Source organism: Pseudorasbora parva, chromosome 15 (genome assembly GCF_024679245.1).
Source record: "Pseudorasbora parva isolate DD20220531a chromosome 15, ASM2467924v1, whole genome shotgun sequence".
Lineage (NCBI taxonomy): Eukaryota > Metazoa > Chordata > Actinopteri > Cypriniformes > Gobionidae > Pseudorasbora > Pseudorasbora parva.
In genome coordinates, this window is record NC_090186.1 from 14,177,524 (window position 1) to 14,195,060 (window position 17,537).

At 39.2% G+C, this 17,537-nt stretch overlaps 1 protein-coding gene across 1 annotated transcript; it reads right to left on the reverse strand.

Annotated features, from left to right (window-relative positions):
• Positions 1-835: 835 nt before the first annotated feature.
• On the reverse strand, positions 836-11,901 carry LOC137041175 (flavin-containing monooxygenase 5-like). The gene is made up of 9 exons (XM_067417199.1): positions 11,763-11,901; positions 7,281-7,432; positions 6,923-7,111; positions 6,643-6,808; positions 2,592-2,734; positions 2,276-2,475; positions 1,795-2,150; positions 1,390-1,462; positions 836-1,290 (listed from the first exon to the last, which is right to left on the reverse strand). The coding sequence occupies exons 2-9, from the start codon at positions 7,410-7,412 to the stop codon at positions 882-884; spliced, it is 1,668 nt and encodes a 555-aa protein (XP_067273300.1). The 5' UTR covers positions 7,413-7,432; positions 11,763-11,901; the 3' UTR covers positions 836-881.
• Between the last annotated feature and the right edge of the window lie 5,636 nt (positions 11,902-17,537).

The following is a 17,537-nucleotide window of genomic DNA, read 5'->3' on the forward strand; positions in this document are numbered from 1 at the left end:
AAAATAGAGCGTCAACAATCCACATTTTTACAAAAACTGGTACGTAAAAGCCGAAAATATAGTTACATTAGTGTCAATACAAAATTGTATCTTACCAAGTGTGAAGGAGAGAGGGAAATTTATGGCTAATGGTTACTTCAGAGAAATATGAACACTTCACCACTCCCCCGGTCAGGTTGTAAAAGGGGCAGCGATTCATTTTCTGGTCAATGTTCTTTTATAATGCTGACTTTCAGTTTTATATAATTTTTTTTTTTTTCCCGAGCGAAAGTTTCAAGACAAATGTAAATTAAAGTACACTTCTCTAAAGTTCACTTATGTGTGTTAAGAAAGAGTTATGAAAGTGCACTTTTTAGTAGAATTAAGTGTCATTTTTATTAAATTATAATTAGTTTAAAAAAAAAATTAAGAATTGCTTTGCAACAATTTAATCAGCCTTACCATTCTCAATATAAACATATTTGAGTTAATTAACATACCAACAACTGCAGCAGTTGTTACATCAGTAAGATAATACTTTTTAACACAACAAAATAGTTTGATAATTACATATAAAATAGAACATCAAATCAATCCTTTTAAAATGAAATGAAATTTCCATTATACACAAACTGTGTTTCAAATGTTTTGGCACTTACGTTATTCAGTATCAAGCATTTTATTCTTTATAATGTCAATTCTAACATTTTCAAGATGTAAACTACAATTTACCCTAATTTAAGCACTGTTAAGCAATGTTACATTTCATTTAAAGTATATTAAGTTTCTGAGATATATATATATAAATATAATCACACAGCTATGAAAAAAATTAAGAGAGCACTTAACATTGATTTCTCTATGAGCTGCATATTACATGCTCACTTTGTGGTCACTGGCAATCATACAAAACTCCTGATTTTGTCGAGGAGCGATGAAGGGTCTGCAATGAGTGTGTGCAGACTGGCCCTGCTGTAATACAGAGCAGACAGCAGCACTGCAACAGACACTGAGAATATGAGTGAATGAAAGGAGCGCTGGGACTGTGGCTCTGGTGCACAGCGTGTTTTCAGGGGCTCTGTGACTCGATCCCACTGAGTCAGGATGGCCTGCCGTGCACCTTCCCATCGGCCCGGTCCGTGCAAGCGAAACTGGTACGGGGTGCAGGGCCCGAAGATGATGTTCAGAGCCAGTCTAGGGTCTGTCAGGAGCAGCTTCAGGATAGAAGGACAGACACCCACTTGTTTAGCCAACTCATCCATGTAGGGGATGTAGTCCACCTGGATGGTGTGTCTTTGGGCAGCCACATACCTGCATGACAGTATGATTAAGAGCCATCAAGATACACATAAGAAATTGTGTAAATGCTGTGTAATATAGGCTAGTCATGTGAGATGAAGTGTGGAGAACCTGTTAGCCATTTCATTGTCCTTTGCTTTAATGTCTTTCATCATTGCACTCATTGAAGGCAGTTTGCACAGACCTAGGGAACATATCACAGTTTGTTATATATAAAAAAAACTGTGTACTAAATGTTCTGACTTATTCATATAATTACTTTAAAGTCAAACTAAAAGAATAATCATATCCAGAAAAATATTTGAAGTACTATGTCATCATACTGTAACTTTCAAAAGTTAAAACCAGTCCAAAAGGACCAAGACAACCAAAACAAGAAAAATGCTTTTTTGGTAATAGAATTCTTGAATAATAGTATAAGTAGACCTTTGTTGTTATGAATTGTATGAATATGAACATATATATTATGAACAGCCTTTAGTTTTATGTGCAGAATTTCAGCATCATGTTTGATACCTTTAAAAACACGAGTGGCCCAGCGTGCTTGCATCTCAGAGATGGGCATAATGGCTCCCAGAGGCTGGATCAGACCAATCACGGCTAAAGTTGGGCGCTCTAGTGCTGGGGGATACATGTATTTGTACAGGGAAACCTTGTTCTTTGAGACAGGAATTACATGTGAAGACAGGAAGGGGAATGAGAAAGTGTAGCCAGTGGCAAACACCACCAGATCAATGTCATCCTCAACCGTGCCATCCTCAAAAACCACACTTGAGCCACGAAACTCTTGCACATTCGGCTTGACTGAGACGGTACCAGAGAGGATCCGGTTTGGTAAATCATCATTGACCATGGGATGTTGGCTGAAAACTCTGTCAGGTAAAAAAAACATACACGATAAAACATTTTACAACACAATATAATATCAAAGAGAGTATGCTGTATTTAACTCTGACCAACATCATCAGAGTCTTGTTTCCTCCAGTGTTCAGAGTACCTGTGTGCAGGCTGCAGCCCATAGAGCTTGTGGTTGAAGCGTTTATTGAGTTGTTTCTCACCCACATTGTTGATAAATCCAACAGGCAACCTTTGAATAAGCCAAACGCCCATTCTGTTATTAAATATCATATCTGATGGAACACCCTTTTCTCCTACACGATTTAGTATCCAAGATCCCCTTCGGGTGCTCAGATAAACCTGGAATTAAGGGAAGGCAAGTAAAGAAAACAATATGGAATGCGGAGGCTTAAATAAGAATATAATAACTCATACAGTACAATTGTATTATTTATACTGTTGTTGTGGTATATCACCTGTTTGGCCATTCTGCTCAGCTCTACAGCAATATCTCCTCCAGAGTTCCCAATGCCAATCACAACTACCCTCTTCCCTCGCCATTCTTCAGGGTTTTTGTAGTCACGGCTGTGGAAGAATTTTCCCTTAAACGTGTCTATTCCTAAGGAGAGGATTTGGACCATTAGCCACAATAATATAGAAAGGATATCACTGTTTAAGTTATGTTATGTTATCTAATGCAATATACACAGATCAGGCATAACATTATGACCTTCCTAATATTGTGTTGGTCCCCCTTTTACTGCCAAAACAGCCCTGACCCGTCGATGCATGGACTCTACTAGACCCCTGAAGGTGTGCTGTGGTATCTGGCACCAAGATGTTAGCAGCGGAAAGTCCTGTAAATTGCGAGTCGGGGCCTCCATGGATCGGACTTGTTTGTTCAGCACATCCCACAGATGCTCAATTGGAATGAGATCTGTGGAATTTGGAGGCCAAGTCAACACCCCAAACTCGTTGTATTGCTCCTCAGACCATTACTGAACAATTTTTGCTTTGTGGCAGGGCACATTATGCTGCTGAGAGAGGCCACAGCCACCAGGGAATACCGTTTCCTTGAAAGGGTGTACATGGTCTGTAACAATGCTTAGGTAGGTGGTACGTGTGGTACGTCCCTGCAGAACATTGCCCAAAGCATCACACTCCCTCTGCCTGCTTGCCTTCTTCCCATAGTGCACCCTGGTGCCATGTGTTCCCAAGGTAAGCGACGCACACACACCCGGCCATCCATGTGACGTAAAAGAAATCTTGATTCATCTCATCAGACCAGGCTACCTTCTTCCATTGCTCTGTGCTCCAATTCTGACTCACACATGCCCACTGTCAGCACCTTTTACAGGAGTCAGTATGGGCACCCTGACTGGTCTGTTGCTATGCAGTCCCATACGCAACAAACTACAATGTATTGTGTATTCTGACACCTTTCTATTAGAACCAACATTAACTTCTTGAGCAATTTGAGCTACAGTAGCTCGTCTGTTTTTTCAGACCACATGGGCCAGCCACACGTGCATCAGTGAGCCTTGGCCACCCATGACCCTGTTGCCGGTTCATTACTATTCCTTCCCTGGACCACTTTTGAAAAATACTGACCACTGCAGACCTAAAGAGCTGCAGTTTTGGAGATGCTCTGACCCAGTTGTCTAGCCATCACAATTTGGCCCTTGTCCTGCTTCTAACACATCATCTTTGAGGACAAAATGTTCACTTGCTGCCTAATATATCCCATCCACTAACAGGGGCTGTGATGAAGAGATAATCAGAGTTATTCACTTCACCAGTAATAATGTTGTTATATCTGTGAATAACTAATCTATATAATTCCTTAAGGTAGGGACACACCTAACCAACACCAAATAACTATCGCTAATAAAAGCCAAATGTGTTGTAGCCTTGTGTCGCATGCGTTGGGGAAAAAAAACTGCACTTGAACACAGGGAGAACTACAGTCGACTGATTGACTGTGTGATGTTGATTCTACATACTGCATCGCCCCCAAAAAACCGGACAGTGTCCAACTAGAGCCAACGGAGAACTAAGAGGCCTAAGAGGCTCAAAAACGGTGTGTCCTGGTCATTGAAAGTGTACTCTCTTTAAGTACATAGGATTTTATTTCATTTAAAATTATACTATCTGCGGATATACTTTTAAGATTTGATGTAGCCAACTATTACCATGTACTATTAGATTTAGATTTGATTTTATTATGTTTGTGACTAGTCTAACAGTCAGAGCTACACTTGGGACTGTTGCTGATTGCTGGCAGCCACTGAGAGGACGTTGTCCGTCGTTTCGCCTTTTTCCACCGCTTCTCTGATGTTTATGTTTGAATTGCTGCGGTTGGTTTTGGTTTGAAGGACATTTCATGTTGCTCGCTGTGGCTGCTCTCTCTTCTGGGTGTCGGCTGCTCAGTGGTGGTCTCCCTCGGGCTTGAGCTGCATGGTGGCTGAAGTTTGCACTGGGCCAGCGTCATCAGAGTCCGGCATGATGTTGGGATGTTCTGCTTTTCGGCTGCGCCGCTGTTCCGTCTTGCATTGCGGCCGTGGAGCGGCTTGGACATCTGCATTGACCCCGGTGTGTCCACAGAAGTGCCCGGAAAACTTTATCTGCCTCTTGCATGGTGCTGCGGTGATCCCCATCGTCTGAATCGTCATGAAGACTTATCATCTGGTCTTTAGCTGTCATGTTTCAACGACGTCATCAGGACACTGCCGCTGGGAGAAATGTAAAACATGGAGTGGACCACAGTGTGCTGAGGAGCTTATAGAGACTTCCACTATCAGCTCTGTTTTCTGTTCACCATCAGCTCTGTTTCTGTTCAGTTTTCTGTGTTGTTTGATTGTTTGTAGTATTCTATATTTTTACTTGTTATTCATTTTTTTCCCCTTTGTTGCACTTTGAGATTCTTCAGAATGAAAAGTGCATTATAAATAAAATCTGTTATTATTATTATTATTATTATTATGTTCAATACAATTAAGAACACTTCTTTTTGTCAAGGGAACCTAAGAATAATGAACGTGTTGCTGGTTTGTTGTTGTTCTTATGTAATCATTTTTCTAACATAAGCTACTAGCTTTTCTTTCTGTTTGTTTTGACTTTAAGGGTGCTTTCACACTTTGCTCGATTGCCTGGACTGAATCAGAGTTTAATTGCGCGAATGTACTGCAAATGCTCTAAAGAACGCAGAAGACAAGCAGAAATGAGATCTACAGCTCTCTGCTTGCAGTATGTCAGTGACGCTCATCAGGTAAATGAGTGAAACACACACAAAACCCACATTTGTATCAAATCATATGTCATTAATAGCGATTCACTTCTGTGATTTAGTACGATTGCATTCACATCAACAACAAACTGTATCAAAGTTCACATGAAGCGAACCCCAGACCACCGTTTTAAAAGGACTCAGGTGCAGTTCGCGGGTGCGCACCTGAGTTGGGAAGACCGCGTTCACATAATCCAAACGAACCAAACTCTGACGTCAATCGAACCCGGAGCGCACCAAAAGTGCTAGTGTGAAAGCACCCTAAGTTTGCTTGTATTCTGTCACATGTTCCTTTGTCTTAGTTTTCCTGCCACTTGTCTCCATAGTAACAAATAGAGACGTAATTAGCTGTATATGTAAAAAATTGGTTTGTATCGTATCAGCGTTTCATCCAGACGGATTATTTATTTTCCTCACTTCTGACCGCTAATGTACCCCTTCTAGCCACAACTCTTCTTCTCTGTTTTTAGTGTATTTCTGCTACAGAATTACAGCGCTACATACTGGTCCGGCATTTATACTACATCGTTTTGAGTCGGTTTCATGTGTACGATATTTCTTTAGACAAGGGGGAAAAAAGATTGTATAGGGAAAGTTCTGGCTACGTGTGGATGTGGCCTCAGTCTTTGTCTGGTTACCATTGCGATATGTTATGTTTACCCTGCCTGCCTTGGATTTTGAAACTAAACTTGGAGTATTTTGATCTATTCTTCTGTCTTCGTCTTCCTGCCGCAACACAACCGCTACAGTGTGGCTCTGTTATCATGTACTCCATATGAAATACCATGTTACGCCATCACTAGTGTAACATATGTAGGAATGCATTGTGAAATGGACTTGCAAAAGCACTGACAGTAACTTCCACATACAGCTCTGAAATGTTTTTAGTTTTGTAGACCACTTATCATGGAATTCTCAAGGTTAAAAGGTCTCTTCATTTTTTTCCCAAAGCTGTATACATTTTGTATATATTGAAAACAAATAAGTAAAATCATTAACTTGTTATTGTAAAAATATATTTTACAAAACTTGTAAACTTACTATTTATAAACAATATTTCTGCCTGAGATTCTGCTTAATCATTCAACAGTTGACAGTAGAAGAGCTGTGATAAGACCTAATGACTCTTGTACACCTAAAGTTTACTAGGAGTGTCCCTGTCCCAGTTTGGCTTTTATTGACTTTATGTTACTGCACTTTGCACACAGACTATGTTTGCTTAGCCATCACAAGTACTGCACCTGGAAAGTCCTTTAGAGGGAGATGAGGGTGACAGTGGTGACCGGTGCAGACCATCACAGCATCAAACACCTGCTTCTCTCTCCGGCCGTCCTTGGATTCTATCTCTACATCCCACTGACCCGAGTGAGGGAAATCTGGCCTTGGTGTAACATGAAGGACTTTAGTCTAAGAAACACAAAACATGAATAATAGAGAATCTCTGAAAACTCTAAAACCTAAGATAAACATGAGGTACAGTATATTTTTAACTTCACATTTCACAAGATATTCAGGCCAGACCTGGAAACGGATGTGCCGTTTGAGCTGGAAGTGATCAGCGTACATCCGGAAGTAATCCATGATGAGGGAGTTATGCATGTAGTTTGGGAAGTGGGAAGGGATGGGGAAATCACTGAAACACATCATCTCCTTTGAAGTGTTGATAATCAATGAGTAGTAAATGCTAGCACGATCTGGATCTGGAGTTTCCTAAGATGGAAAGAGAAGAAGCAAACTGCATCCGTTTCTCTCAGCTTCTTGTTTACTGATGGTCTGCAATGAACGGGGCCTCTTCTTGAGGCACAGTTCATTGCACTCTTCTTTGGCCCTCTTTTCTTATTGACAATTCAGTAAGCCCAGTCATATAGACATATCTCACCTTAAACCTCCAAAGACCTCCAATGTCATCGCTGGTCTCAAAACACACTGGCTCCAGGCCTTCATCCAGGCAGCATTTGATGCAGGTCAGCCCAGAGGTCCCTCCTCCGATCACAGCAACACGTTTAGCCATGATGATCCACAACTGTCAGACTTTAGGCCGATGCAGATGATATAATTTTTTTATTAAAATGAATTATTCAGAAAAAAAGAAATGTCATCCATTATGCTGTGTACACACTTTTAGTTTGAAACCCATTATGATTTCATTATTTTCTAAAGATGTTTGTCATTTTCCAAAGCATGAAGCTATCCACCAGTGTAATTTCCATCACATTTCAAATTATGCATAGCATTTTGTGGTAGAAATTAGTTTTGAATTTTTTTTTGTCATGATAAATTTAATTTCATATGAATTCATGATAAACAAAAAAAGTTTATACATTTTTTTGTTGTTTGATCATTTCACAATTATGATTTGTGAAAGGTCTGATTTTATGCAACATATTTCACACATCAGAATAGTGAATTTAGGCACCCAGGGTATAAACTGAACAAAACTGATCTGTGAAAATTCACAAATAAAGAGGGGAAAAAACACACAAATAGCTGGTCAAGATGATGCTGATTCCAGTCAGCTAATGTTGGAAATGTTCTACTTCCCACTTCTGAAATCAGGATACGAGCTCTTCCTATTCAATTTTTAACTGGAGAGGGCGTTCATGTCCAATTTTCTTAACCAGGAAGCTAGTAGGGGAGACCACGGAGTGTTGTAACACTGGGTTAGATTTAACACTAAATCTGACAGCTTGGAAAAGAGCTGTGGTAACAATCATCATACATTCCCATTTGAGTTAACAGGAGAAATTGCATGGTACACTGCGAGCAAATTTGATTTTATGACCAAAAAACTGATTTTCAGGTAAGAAAGTAAAACTTATTCAGTAAATGTGTTTCCAATTTCCATCATATGCACATTTCTTCTTACCAGTTAAAAATGACCTGCCTCAATTGAGCGCACAAGTTTTTTGTTCACATTATTAGATTTATGTGCATCTTGATGTTTCTATCCAGCGTTTTTTATGCAATATCTCAAAATGCACAGTAAAGTAGGTGGATCTTGGAAACATAGAGCTATGACTGCTATAACTAGCTCTAGTGACTGAACCTGTATGTGACAGGAATACAGTATACACTTAAACTGGGAATACACTGTGCAGTTTTCGTCCGATTTTGAGCCAAATTCTGACTAGTGCGACTCTGGCTGCGTCCAAAACCTGGAAAATGCTGCCTTCGGAGGACACATTTCAAGGAAGGAAGGCATCAAGGCACGTCCAAATCTGTTGTTAGTGTTAGGGCTGTAATCTCCCAATCGATTAGTCATTGGTTAGTCGTTATGAGATTAGTCGATTAATCGATTAGTCGTTATGAGTATTGATTTAAGCTCCCCTGTTAGTTCAGGAGGGAGGGAATGTTTTGAAAGCGGCAACCGGAATGATTCTCTCGATCAAAAGGGCTGGTAAATGTTTTTATCAAACAAACACAATGATTTATCTCTCATTCACCCATGATTGATTGGCATATTATTTTTATATTACTTGGCCCGCCCGCCCGCCCGATCACACACACACACACACACACACACACACACACACACACACACACACACACACACACACACACACACACACACACACACACACACACACACACACACACACACACACACACACACGTGTGGGCGAGCCCAGATCAAGAAAGGAATATTATTTCACTATCTGAGATTACAGTGCGCGAGAGCCTCTATGGTATGCACAATATGTAAATAGTAAATATTCACCACTAACCAAACGCATTATGCCTAGCTGCCTTAAGATCTCTCACTATTCTACAGCTGCATTTGATGTACCAAAGCAACATACAGTGCTATCATGTTCTTATTTTACTTAATATGCGACCTGACCATGTATTTTAATCCGCTCATTTGTCTGTAATGGATTTGTCTGTAATCACCTGTAGGTAAGCGTTGGGCCTGCCACAACTTAGCGTCGCGCCTGCCTCGAGATCTCTCACTGTTTTACAGCTGCTTGGACCCAGAAAGATGCAGGAGAGCAGCAGGCAGTGCAATCATGGACTTATTTACCACTTAACTTATAGTTTATTCCTCTATTTTTGTTTGTAATAAGAGCGCGTGCCACGTTGTCTAAGTGTTGTGTCTGCCGCAGTCTTTACAGACTATCGCTAAAGGGAGAGGGTTTCAGAGAGGTTAGTGAATCAGAACACACTGGGCCAGCTAACCAATCAGAGCCCATTGCGTATTTTTGAGGGACCGGCTTCATAGAACTCGGAAACCATTAGATAATTTTTTCAAGGAGGGACAGAGCAGTGTACAATCAAGGTAAAATAAAAATATATGAAAAATAATGCCATTTTTTTAAAAAACTAAACAGTAACACATATTTTAGTGCACCCCACGAACACAATCAAGCCTTCCAAAGAATGTGTTTTACCACCCCTTTAAAAATAAATGAAGTTTCACACATTCCTTATATTAGGATCCAAAGGAAGCTTATGCAGCGACTGTGTTCTTCCATAACCAGGAATAGCATAATATCTTGCTATCTTTGTTGGCAAGTTATTTGCTGTTGGCTTGCATGATACATGCGGGGTTGCTGAATTAGACATGGTTATTTTTCTGTAGAGGCGGTGTTTCGCCACACAATGATGTCAAGATGCGCGCATCTTGGGGGAAGATATTTTTGAAGAATGTCACTAACCAAACAGTTAAATGGAGCCATTGACTTCCATAGTATTTGTTTTTCCTACTATGGAAGTCAATGGCTCCAGTTAACTGTTTGGTTACTGACATTCTTAAAAAAAACATTCCCTTGTGTTCAGCTGAAGAAAGAAATTCATGCAGGTTTGAAAAAACTTGAGGGTGAGTAAAGGATGTCAGAATTTTCATTTTAAAGTGAACTATCCCATTAATGACACTTAAATGCAATTTTCGTTAAAGGTGCACTATGCAACTTTCCGTCCACTGGAAGGCACAGCATCTTGGGAAATGTGGTCTTCACCTCACAGCCGGTGGAAAATAGGACTCGGGCAGAAATCATGTTCATGGATGTGGTTAGTAACGTTACTGTAGTGTAAAACAGAGCAGGACTGAGTGTTGTGGAGCTGAGCACATCCGCGGGAGTGATTGTCATACAAACACACGGCTTGCGAGTACCAGGACTTTTATTATGATGGGACACAGTCGCCGGGGGCGCGCACTTCCGCTTTTTCCGGTTATGAGTATAAGGTAAAGCCAGCAGCTCTGTTTATCATATTAAATACATTTAAGTGTGTTTAAAATTATGTTATGACGTTACTCTGTGCGTTCGCCGTGGCGCTGCTATGACATGTTCACACTGCTAAGAGAAAAGCACTTCTGCAGAATAAAACTGAGGGTAACACAGATATGACGCGATTGACAGGCGACTCGCTCAAAAGCTATGCTGAAACGTCCCGGTCCTTAGTTAAAATAGCAATTTTCTCACAATTTACAAATAGTTGGAAACATTTGGGATATTGTAAGTACTCAACTGAACAAAATATATAACACTGGCCTAGTGGTATTCGGATATTTTACATAGTGATATTTTACAAAAATACTACATAGTGCACCTTTAATATATATATATATATATATATATATATATATATATATATATATATATATATATATATATATATATATATTACAATCAGAAGAAAAATCTAGTAAACTAATTATGTATTAAATATAAATATAAAAGTCAATGATAAAAGTGGTTTTACCTTTTTTTAAAGAAAGAATAAGATGTCAATAAACAAAAGCAAGTACTTTAAAGGAGAAAACAGGAATATTTTATTTGATCATACACCACACCCTTAAGAACATTTTTTAACGTTCTTATAACCTAATGAGAACGTTAATACAACGTTTCACAGACTGGACATTTTAACTTTCCTAGAACATTCAGAAAACGTTTTTATAACTTAATGGGAACGTTAAGGAAACGTTCTTATAACCTAAAATTGTTAGCTGGGAGCACTACCATATAATTTTTTCCCTACTATGGTAGTGAATGTTTTTATCTCAGCTTTGTTACTAACATTCTTTCAAATATTTTTTGTTGTGTGTGTTCAGCAGAACAAATGAACTCATACAGGTTGGAACAACTAAAGGGGGAGTAATGATGACATTTTCATTTTTGGGTGAACTATCCCTTTAACATCGCTCAAACCCGTTTTTCTGTGTTCTTCAAAGATGTTAAATGCAATTAGATCGCAATCTATCTTGACTGCGGTACCGTGTGTAAGCAGGCTCTGTATTTGTGAAATCGACTTGCTAAAGCTTTGATAAGTGATATACGGTGATATAAAGATTCTGAAAACAAACAGCTCGTAACATATGTGATATTAGTGTCAATAAAAAGTTTGTGGCGAACCGTCTTACCTAGTAAGCAAGCAGTGAGCGCAGAACGATGTTGGTCACTCCACACACATTTCACCTCTCCTTACCATCCCTGCATGTAAAAGAGGCGGAGACTTCATGTCTGGCTATATTTTGATTTGACCATAGATTTGACACTCTGTAAACTTCCTGTCCAACGACACAACTAACGGCTGAACTAACGATCCGTCGTTGTCTGAACTTAAATCTGAGCACTTAGTTTCGGGTGAGCATTTTTGTGGTCGTGTTTGCTCCTTTTGAGGAAAGTGCGTTGAAAGGAGGCTGCAGTTTCAGGACCCTAGTTCTAAGACCGCAGTTCTAGGACCCTAGTTTTTTGTGACAGCCATAGGTGACAGCACCACCTACCGAATTGAATCACCAAAACACTAATTTAAGATGGACGATGGACACCGATCACTGTGAGTACAGATATTCAATCACGTTTTATTTTATAACAATTTGTGTGCTAGTTTTATTAATTAGGCTAGGATGTTCTTGATCGTGGCGTGGCTGAGATTTATTAAATCCTTTTTGATTTTTAATGACTATAATGCATCTAGCCAGCTGCCAACACATTAATTAAACTTAAAAAGATGACAAAAGCATGTTGGTGTAAGGGTGTGTACCTGTAGCTACTGTATTAGAGGGCAAACTTGCTGAATACTCATTGTTTTGCCATAGTTAGGAATATTCTTACATAACTGCGCTGACTGCCTGGTTGCAGTACAATATTAGCCTGTCTAAATGATGCATAATGTTTGACAAGTTCAGCCATTTATACTTTGGCTACGTTCTTATAGCCTGTACTGATATATTTTTGCTGTGAAGGATTAAAAAGTTGAAAATTAATCCTTTAATTTTTTTAAAATAATTTTTCTGTATGAATCTTGCACAAATGTTGTTTTGTTATCCTTAGAGCTGGACTGAAAAGACTGGGCATAACATTGCAGTGATTAATAAATGCATATTTAGCTACTCCATATTATTATATTCCATTCTGCATATCATGTAAATTTCATAATGTAACCTGGCAATGGCTTTTGACATGTGTTACCTTTTTTTTGCTTTTAGGGATTGCCACGCCATCACTGTGGAAATGACTGCGGGATGAAGTCTCAGTGTTTTTTTGTTGTTGTTTTTTGTTTTTGTTTTGCCAAGCATATGCTAATATAGTATCTGTCAATGTCACACATCTTCCAGATGGACATGCCTTTCATTAGAAAGTTGTCTTCTTCTGATGGAGCTCTTCAAAATAGGAAGGTTATAACATATTTGTATATTGTATATACATTTGTATATATATTGTATATTGTAACACTTGCTGGTTTTTATAACTTGTGCAGTTTTTTATTAATTTTTTTAATCTACAGTTCATTTTGTGCCTTGGCTCATTTATCAAAATTACCATGTTCACCAGATTAGTATAATGACTGTCAGTCGTCATCCAGCTTAGTAAGATGTATAGGAAATGTTTACAATAGTTGCCTTATGCTTCAACTGTAAAGTACCATGGTCTCAATTGGTGGATATTATATACTTGCAAATTTGGAGTTTGGAATTAGACATGAGTAACATTAATATTCTGTTTGGCTTTCTCTCTCTAAAACTCCAACAGTGCACAAGTGTTAACTTAAATCATTATATATATATATATATATATATATATATATATATATATATATATATATATATAATATACAGCCATTCTGTCTGGTGCAGCAACTGATGAAAATGGGGTCTTTTTGGTGCTGTTGTTATTGCAAAAATGAATTTTTTAAATATAAATATATATATTCTTCAATCATTCTTGAGTCTTGCCTTGCCTTACCTTTAAAATATCTGGCTGTAATTTAGTGACTGCATATAGCCTACTGATCTTTATTTTACCTGATAATGAACTAATTAGTTAAACTTAAGGAGGTTAATCAATATACAGTATAATTCAAGAAATTAAGATTTTTAAGGTACTCAACTTTTCTTTAAAGATTGATATACATTTTTCATTTATATTTTGTGTAAATTAATTTGTTTAAATTTAAAATTGTGCATCAAAGCAGGTTTTACACACTTTGTAATCAACCTCTGATGCATTTTGAATTTAAAAAATCACATAAAATATACTCCTGAGATTAAATATCTTGATACTATGTGGCTACTAACTAAACCACCTGGGTCGTAGAACTGAGGTCCTGAAACTGCAGCACACCGCTATATCATCCAGTTCTGTAGGTGGCGCTGTCACAAAAAATGAGGGTCCTGGAATTGCGGTCCTAAAACTGGGGTCCTGAAACTGCAGCCTCCGGTTGTGCAGGAATATACTACTGGTTGAAAGGGGTGAACTCTTTTGGTTTACTCAGTTAGCATACTTTGTTTTAGTTTATCTTTTTAACACCAGGGGGCTCAGGGGACTCTTTTTTTCTGTTTGCCAAAAAACACAAGGCAGATAGGACTACAGTGATAAATATATATGCACACTTATTGTCTGAACCAGATTATTGTTTAATATACTTTTTAATTAAAAAAAATTAAACAAAAAGATTGTTTTACATTTTGTTTTATTATTATATAACTGCAGTGATGATCAAGGTATGCTTTACCTGAACCACATTTGTGTGGCTATTAATGTTTAAGATTTTTGAAAATGAAAAGAGGCAGAGTGCTGTTTTATGACATATTTCGTTTTATTTACACACATAAAGAGATAACCGGATTAATGCTGAGGGTCTCGTCTTCTCCCACAATCTTCTTGAGCATCTTGCATCTGAGGTGGTTGACTTATATTTCATGTGATTGACTATATAAACACACGTGAAGACCTTCAGCTTCTTTCAGCTTCCACTCATCGCCCAGCTGAATGTAAAAATATGGTTTGGAATATAAAATTTGCAATATAACTTCTATAGTGATAATAAATAGTAAGTGTATTTCCTTCATTGCTCCAATACAGACAGCAGAACCGATAGCATCAGAGCTTATGGATACTGCGGTCTTTCATAATTTAGCACCAGGGCTCATTTACCGGGTTTCAGTACCATTCCTACCTGTACCCATCAGTGTTTTGCTTCGGGGAGTTGGGCAGAAGGTGCTCCTTGTTCCTACTCTTCCAAATTAACTGATGGAAAGACATTTTATTTATTGATTTGATTTATTTTGTCATTTTATCCATGTTATGTATTTGGCATTTCACACAGTGAACAGAAATGGTTAATTTCTAAGTTGGTTAATTAATTAATGGTTAATTAAGTTGCTAGGCAACGTGGGGGAGAGGACGCTGGCGTTGTCTGTTCGCCGCTTCTCCACCCACAACAAATCATGTTAATGTACTATTAGATTTACATTTTATTTTATTTCCTTATGTTTGTGACTAGTCTAACAGTCAGAGCTACAATTGGGACTGTTGCTGATTGCTGGCAGCCACTGAGAGGTCGTTGTTCGTCGTTTCGCCGTTTTCAACCGCTTCTCTAATGTTTACGTTTGAATTGCTGCGGTTGGTTTCTGGTTTGGAGGACATTTGATGTTTCTCGCCGCGGGTGCTCACTGGTGGTCTCCCTTGGGCTTAAGCTCCATGGTGGCTGAAGTTTGCACCGGGCTAGCGTCATCTTGGCTCTCGTCGGCGGCGTCCGGCATGATGTTGGGATGTTCTGCTTCTCGGCTGCGCCGCTGTTCCGTCCTGCATTGCGACCGTGGAGCGACATCTGCGCCGGCCCCGTTGTGTCCACAGAAGTGTCCGGAGGAATGTTCTGCCTCTTGCATGGTGCTGCAGCGATCCCCATCGTTTGAATCATCATGAAGAAGACCCATCATCTGGTCTTCAGCTGTCGTGCCTCGGCGATGTCATCGGGACACTGCCGCTGGGAGAAATCTGAAACATGGAGTGGACCACAGTGTGCTGCGGAGCTAACAGAGACTTCCACCGTCAGCTGTTTTCTGTCCACCATCCGCTCTGTTTCTGTTCACCATCAGCTCTGTTTCTGTTCACCATCAGCTCTGTTTCTGTTCACCATCAGCTCTGTTTCTGTTCTGTTTTCTGTGTTGGTTGATTGTTTGTAGTATTCTATATTTTTACTTGTTATTCATTTTTTGTTGTTATCCCCCCCCCCCCCCCCCCCCTTGTTGCACTTTGAGATTCTTCGGAATGAAAAGTGCATTATAAATAAAATCTATTATTATTATTATTATTATTAATTTTCTTAATGACAATCAGACCATTAATACAGTGTTTGTATTAATGTGTTTGTTTGGAAACACTCAGTTTCAGTCAATCTCATGTCAATCTTGAGTAGCCTACCTATAGAGTAGTATTGCATCCTTCATGTCTCCGAAAAGTCTTTAGTTTTATTATATTTATAAAAGAAATATGGGCTGTACCGAGTCTATCCGGAAAAAAACGAGCGCCTGGAGGCGTATTGTGTGGGCGGAGCTAAAGAACGACGAGCGGTGACGTCCTCAAACGTGGAGAAACTCATTGCTATCGAGCTCAGCTAGATCTATGATCCAGGATCATTCGGAGGCTGAAATAAATAGAACAGGAGCAACAGCAGGACGTCCGTCTCTGTGGTATGTACTGTATTTAGTGGCCTGTCAACATTTGTGTGTGTTTACTCACAGTTTATGAGGACATGATTCGGTTTATGGACTATCGTATGCGACTAAACCTTAGCAGTAGCAAGCAAAACGGTTTTCCACGTCAGACTAGTGTAACGTTATACATAGAACAACAATAGAGTCCGTTATAATGAGAGAGCGCATTTGAATGCCGAAGCACGCGATCGTGTCGTTTACTGATGTTTAATCACGTGACGATAACCAACAGCATAGACATTTGAAGGAGGCTCACCGGCTGCTTCCAAAGCAGGACCGGACCTTTATTGCTGGGACCGCTCTGTCAAAACTTCTTTGGTATGATTTGGTAAAGTCCTGACAGCAGTGAACGGTGGAGATCCACTTTTGCGACGCGACTGAAGCGATGTTGTGAAGGTTCCCGTCATTTCTGCGTTTAAATCGGTTCAAATGCAGCGCTGCCTTCCCGGAATGCTGTGCTGAAGCGTCGAAGTCGCTTGGGTGCGACTTCAACGATGTGTCCGCACCCTTTCGGGAGAAGAGCCCGTACTGCCCATACAAGGACCTTCCGCTCTATTAACGTCAAGCCGAGCCATATTCGAAAAAAACTCTCCGAAACTGGAAGGAGTATTTTTAACACAGAAATACTCCATCAAATGTCCAACATTAGTTTTTGAAACTTTGTCTATGTTTAGGATGGGAATACAAGTCTTTAACAGTGTAAAAAGCTCAGTATGCATGAAAATATATGACAAATGTCATCCTCCACTACCTCATTTATAAAATCATCTATGGACTTTATATCTTCAGCAATCTACTAACCAGTTCATGATGCAAAAAGTAGGTTATCGCAAGCCATTTTAGCCTAAATTGTTCCCAGTGTTATAGTCGTAATTGCATTTTTACTAGTAATTAATAATTTCTTAAATGTGTTCTTAAGTCTGTTCTAGACTTGTGAAACGTCACCAGTTGCTGGCCAATACTGTTCCATTTCAAAGTTTACATCTAGCCAAGTACAGCTTAATTCTCAGGATGTGTCCTTGATCTGCCCCTGAGACAGACAGGTATCCCAGAATGCATCTCGTGCTAAACAACAAGTGTCAACAGCAAATGAGAAACCCAGAGTAACTTAAAAAATACTGCTGTTAATGTGTCATGGAATGTACTTGTTTAAAGTTCGACTGTGTGGTTTATTCATGAAGAGATCGCCTAATTTGA